Raw genomic sequence first — 6,592 nt, 5'->3', positions numbered from 1 at the left:
ATCCCTCAAACCTAAAGCCCCACACATGAAGGTAAGAAGAGATACGTAGCATATTTCTCATATAACGCTAAAATCTTTGGGGGGAGAAAGTGACACACTGAACCTATATGCCATTTCAGAGATACCAAGTTCTGCCGAGTTCTCGCCCAACACCTTATTTTGATAATAACTACAGCTGTACTGAAACATACTGCCTGGTCTCCCTGAGGTTCGTCACATTAGTTCTTAAATCACAAGGTCTCCAGAAAAAATTCACCACTGTTAATTTGTGAGATCACATAGCTTAGTGGGGTGAATGATGGCTTTTACAGGGAGGACCTGGATTCCAGACTCACAAAGCCATCAGATACTCAGAATCCATGCCACTAGGGAAGAGTTCTCATCCGTCAATGGACAGAAAACCTTTGAGAACACCAGAATTGGTCCAAGCCAAAGAATGTGGCTATGGGACTCAGCATTTATTGGGGAAAGGCCTTCTATGTTACAGTATTTAAATTAAACGGTTCAGATGGCTAAGAGTAAACAAGATGCGACAAAAAGGACTCATCCTTTTTTTCGGCGAAATTTTCAAACATCCACAGACATAAAAAGATTTAGTTTTACCCAGTCTTCCCTCTGATTAAATTTATCTCCAGAACTTTACTTATCAAATTTTAAGGGCCAATAAAGGTAAAAAATAGGCCCTTCCCAGTGGCGCTCTTTGGCATGGGAATGAGACTCACCTTAACAATTAATGGCACTAAACCAAACCGTAACTATTTCAAAGGGTGGAATTTAACCCAAAGAATATTTCGATCTGAATACTAATAATGTTTTAGGAAATTCTTATTGGATAAAGGAACTGGGTGAATAATAACAATCTCAATTTCAATAATGAACTTCAGTCATTTCTTTCTTTTGGCTTTGAAACAACCATTAGCAAGATCAGGCTCACAGGTTTCTATTGGCTTTGCTGAGGAAGGACTTGGAATCTGAGAAAGGCCAGCTCCTGGGGCCAGCAGATGGCTGAGCCAGGATTGGATTTCCTGTTTCCTGATTCTGGGACCACGCTGTCCTTGATTTGTGGTCCACAGAGGTCTTAAGTCAAAGATAAGCCCAAAACAGCTTCTTCGGGAGCCTTCTCATTCATTCAAATTTTACAAAGAGATTATAGGGAAGAGCTAAATATCCACTAAAGGCATTTTCCATTGAAATGCTCCTTGTAGTACATTATTTAACAATAGTAACATCTATCTTCTTATTTATTGACTTCATTATACGCAAATCTTTGACAAAGGCATGATTGACTATCACCTTCAGCACAGTGCAGGGTAGGAAGAGGGCACTGGAATCCCACCTTTCCTATTGTTTACCCACCTGTGGTAAATAAAGAACTGACCATAATTTCCAAAATAATGGTCAAAGACATCTATAATATGAACAAAGTATGGATCTCGTACTTACGATCTCGGACAGAGGGTGAGATGGATACCACTGACATAAGCAGACACAGGCCTCCATTTACTCCCAGGAGAATTTTATTTTCCATGCAGCCATCTTTCTGGGTATAAAACACTGCCATCCAAATCAAGCCTCCCGTGGTGATGGAGTACGCGATGAGGGTCACCAGGGACAGAGAGGCGTACCACAGCTTGTTGGTAGCTGTGCCTGCAGTCCTGTTTCTCCAGAAGTAGAGGAGAGGAAGGGGTGGGGGGAAGACAGGTCAGTTGATTCTCCAACAATAGCTACCGCCCTTCAAGTATTATTAGCTAATGTTGTCAGGTCCCAGACCATCGTAAGGAGTTATTCAGAAGACCTATCATTTTACCAGTTTTTGTGGATCACAACGAACTGTGGCAAATTCTTAAAGAGATGGAAATACCAGATCACCTGATCTGCCTCCTGAGAAACCTGTATGCAGGTCAAGAAGCAACAGTCAGAACTGGACATGGAACAACAGACTGGTTCCAAACTGGGAAAGGTGTATGTCAAGGCTGTATATTGTTACCCTACTTATTTAACTTCTATGCAGGGCACATTATGCGAAATGCCAGGATGGATTAATCACAAGCTGGAATCAAGACTGCCAGGAGAACTATCAACAATCTCAAATAGGCAGATGATACCACTCTAATGGCAGAAAACATGGAACTAAAGAGACTCTTGATCAGAAGAGAGTGAAAAAGCTGGCTTGAAACTAAACATTCAAGAAACTAAGACCATGGTATCCTGTGCCATCACTTCACAGCAAATAGAAGGGGAAAAAGTGGAAGCAGCAAGAGATTTTATTTTCTAGGGCTCCAAAATCACTGTGGATGGCGACTGCACCCATGAAATTTAAAAATGCTTGCTCCTTGGAAGGAAAGCTATGACAAACCTAGATAGCATATGCAAAAGCAGAGACATCTCTTTGCCAAAAAAGGTCCATATAGTCAAAGCTATGGTTTTTCTAGTAGTCATGTATGGATGTAAGAGTTAGACCATAAAGAAGGTTGAGTGCTGAAGAATTGATGCTTTTGAATTATGGTGCTAGGGAAGGCTCTTCAGAGTCCTTTGGACCACAAGGAAATCAAACCAGTGAATTCTGAAGGCAGTCAACCCTGAACAGTCATTGGAAGGACCGAAGCTGAAGCTCCAACTCTTTGGCCATGTGATTTGAAGGGCCTACTCACTGGAAAAGACCGAGATGCTGAGAAAGACTGAGGGCAGGAGAAAGGGGCAGCAGAGGATGAGATGGTTAGAATTATCAGCTCAATGTACATGAATTTGAGCAAACTCCAGGAGATAGTGAAGGACAGGAGCCTAGGGTGCTGCAGTCTGTGGGGTCACAAAGAGTCGGACACTACTTAGTCTATGAACAACAGCAAACAATCATTTTGCCAACTAAAAACTAGAAGATACAGCTGAATATTCAAAAAATTCTTGGCTCAAGCTTAGAATTTTTTCTTAACACTGAAAAACTTCAGTCTTTGACTCAAGTGTATTCAGTAACTAAAATGAATATCCACAGACTTTAGCTTCCCCATTCTGGATGTCAACTACCCCAGGACAAGTTCTGGCAGTATTATAAAGTGGGCTGTGTGCTGGAGTTCTCTCTGAATTTTCCCAGAAACACAGAGCCCGCAGCCAGTCTCTTTCTCCAAGTGCTGCCAGCAGCTTCTGCTGATGCCCATCTTCTGTTTAGGGAGAGAGAAGTAATTGAACTCCACCCAGAGAAAGACTGGCTGACCTCATCTCTTTTGTCCTTGCACTGAAAAGAAGACTCTATACCAGTACTGCTTCTCCCAAACAATGCCTGGTATGATTAAGGAAGAGTTTGACATTAAAAAAAAGTGAAGGCAGGAATTCCCTGGTGGTCTAGTGGCTAGATCTCAGCGCTTTCACTGCCAGGGGCCTAGGTTTGATTCCTGGTTGAGGAACTAAGATCCCACATGCCTTGGAGCACAGCCACCCCCTCTAAAAAAAAAAAAAAAAGTGAAGAATAAAATCAGCCAGAAAAAGAGTAAAAATTTTAATGGGATTTATAATAAAGACTCTAGAAGAGGAGACTAGTGTAAAGATTATATTATTTTATATAAACATTATTAAAGGGATGGGAGAAGTATGTGGTGGCTTAACAAGCTATAGAGATTGGTCACAACAAAGAAGAATGCTTACTGATGCTAAAAGAAGAGGACAGAACTACAACAGGGGTTGGTCTGAATCATCTCATCTGCCTTAGGGGTCAACTGCCCTTTGTAACCACATCTCACAAAACTTCGAGAGCAGACAACTTGGTTAACATCTTCACAGAGTTGGAAAATGTTCAAGCAGCCCAGCTGAAACGTTTGAATGACGGAGAAGTTACTGCAGCCAGAAAGAAAACAAAGAGGAAAGGCCAAAATGATAATGACCATCATACTCCTGACACTGAGCCAGGCAGTCCGATGACTGTGGAGTTATTGTAATAGAGAAGGCACGCAAATCACATGAAGATAAAGCGAGACTTAGAGAAAGCAGAGAGTCAAATGCTACCTGTTGACAGGGAGAGAAAATGGATTATGAAGAAAAAGGTGAACACTGCTGACCAGTGTATAAGTGGGGGGTCCAGCTATGTCCTCACCAGTCTTTTGGGCTATTTTATTAGTGTAAGAAGGACTTTCTTAACAGTTGATTTTGCTTGGATTCCCAAGGTTAAATCTTCAACCCTAACCTCTCCCCTCTACTCCAGGCTCATATTATCCCTGTTAACGTCTCCACTTGGAGGTCTAACTGGCTTGTGGACCTTAGGAGGTCCAGGTTAACTTTCCAGTATTCAAATTTCCACCCCCAAACCTGCTCTCCTGTGGTCTTCCCAACCTCAGAATATGGCAATTCCATTAGGGCTGGGGGTAAAGAACTGTAGTTGCTGGACCACTATCTTTCACTCCCTGCTCCTCCCCTCTCCCCAGCATCATGCCAATTCCAGCAGCAAACCCCCTTGGTTCCCACTTCAGACTCTATCAGCATCTGACTGCTGCTACCATCTAGCATCAAGCTACGGCATCCCTTCCCTGGATCACCTCCCACTGGTCTCCTTACTTACACCTATGACGTCCTCTCGTCTTTTCTTAACTTGAAATGTGCATTAGATTCTGTGCCTCTAGTGCCCTGCCATCTGCCATGATGGCCCCAGAAACCTTTCATGATCTGGTCCAGGGCCATCTCTGATGAATGACTTTATCCCTTGCTCCCTCCCCTCGCACCTCTGGGGTCCAGCCACAGTGGATGTCTCCTCGCTCCTTAGACAAGCCAGCACAGCCTTGCCTCAGGCTCTTCCCAACTTCCTTTGTCTCCCTCATACCTTATAATGAAACCCTTTCTCTGCCCTGCTTGCCCCAACTCTCACACCCACAGCACATTCTCCACCACTGAACCTATTGCTTATTTGCTTGATTGGACTTATTAGCTACCCCCTCTCCTCTCCAGGAGAATATACACTCCACAGAGCAGGGCACTGTTGCATTCACTGCCTACTGCCAAATGCCTGGCAAGTAATAGGTGCTTAAAGAATGTCGGTGCAAGGACTGCCAACTGTCAGAGGACAGCTTGATGCAGCAACGATGACAGAGTGGCCGCTACCTGTTGCTCCGGACTCTGCTGGTCCTCCCGAGACAACCTCTGTAGACACACCAAATAATGCCATGACTATACTCTCGGTGCCTGGCACAGAGTTGGCACTCCAAAAATTTTGAATCAATGCTCAATGCGAGCACTTGGATGAAGATTAGAAAAGGACCGAGCAGCAGGATGAAGTGTACAGATACAGAGGCAAGCAGGTTATCAGGTTAGAAGAGGCGGCCGGGCTCAGGCTTGGGATGAGGGCCGGGGGAAAACAAAAGCCAACAGCAACGTGAATTTTTAAATCTAGAAAGCCTAGAAAATGGGTCTTCATTAGAAACACCTGACTATGCTGTCTATTTTTTGTGATTTCAGTCTTGATATAGAACTGACACTTCAAACCACAAAAAATTGACCTAGAAAGTGTTAAAAACAAGATGAAATACTTAAAATGAAGTCACTAAGGCTAAGCCCCATGTCGCCAAACCAACGCAACAGAGTATCAGCTCTCCCAGAAACAGTGAATCAGAAATTAAACCAATCAGAAATCTCCTATTCAGCACTAATTAGATAGTCTAGTTAACTAGTTAGGTAGTCTGACTGGTAGGACCTGCCATCCCCTATAGGGAAGTTACCTCACAGTAACTAAACTGCTTTTCTGCCTAATGTAACTTACTTGTCTCTGCTCCCTTTTGCCTATAGAAGTCCTTTCATTTTGTACAACTCCAGAGATCCTTTCCACTTGCTAGATTGCAGACTGCTAAATTTGAATCAATTTTCACACAAACATTTTTAAATGCCCTAGCTTTTCTTTTAACAAAAGAACAAAACACATCACTTCACAGGTATGAAAACTGAGGTCAGAGTAGTCAAGTCATAAGCCTTAAGATTCGCAGATGGTAAAGAATCTGCCTGCAATGCAGGAAACCCAGGTTCAATCCCTGGTCAGGAAGATCCCCTGGAAAAGGGAATGGCAACCTACTCCAGTATTCTTGCCTGGAGAATCCCACGGACAGGGGAGTCTAGCGGGCTATAGTCCATGTGATTACAGTCAGACACGACTGAGCAACTGAACACGCACACATGCCTCAAGGAAAACAGCCAGATAGTCAGGGACATTAAAACCTGCTGCCTGGTATCCAGGCCCATGGCCTTTCTCTCCTACTGCCTTTGAGATTATCTCTTTTTCAAGATCTTTACAAAAGGAGAAAAAAGAAAAGGGAAGAAAAACTTTGGTTGTTTCACCCATGAAGAGAGATACAAGTATTATATTTTCTAGACTAACCTTGAAAGCAAGAATCTCCATTTAAAAAAAACCCTAAATTAAATGAACTTACATAAAAATAACAATATTTGTACATCTCTCTCAGTCAGTTCAGTTCAGTCGCTCAGTCCTGTCTGATTGAGACCCCATGAATCGCAGCACGCCAGGCCTCCCTGTCCATCACCAACTCCCGGAGTTCACCCAGACTCACGTCCATCGAGTCAGTGATGCCATCCAGCCATCTCATCCTCTGTCGTCCCCTTCTCCTCC

The 6,592-nt window shown here is 43.3% G+C and overlaps 1 protein-coding gene across 2 annotated transcripts in view; it reads right to left on the bottom strand.

Annotated features, from left to right (window-relative positions):
* Positions 1 to 6,592, bottom strand: part of SERINC5 (serine incorporator 5) — a 109,097-nt gene that overhangs the window by 19,912 nt on the left and 82,593 nt on the right. For both annotated transcript variants that reach the window (XM_010834584.1, XM_010834583.1), the window contains exon 6: positions 1,444 to 1,655. In XM_010834584.1, coding sequence (XP_010832886.1) covers positions 1,444 to 1,655 — 212 coding nt within the window. The remainder of the gene's footprint in view (positions 1 to 1,443; positions 1,656 to 6,592) is intronic.

The sequence above is a fragment of the Bison bison genome, unplaced genomic scaffold (genome assembly GCF_000754665.1).
Source record: "Bison bison bison isolate TAMUID 2011002044 unplaced genomic scaffold, Bison_UMD1.0 scf7180017864034, whole genome shotgun sequence".
NCBI classification, from domain to species: domain Eukaryota; kingdom Metazoa; phylum Chordata; class Mammalia; order Artiodactyla; family Bovidae; genus Bison; species Bison bison.
This window is presented reverse-complemented; position numbering and strand designations above follow the sequence as displayed.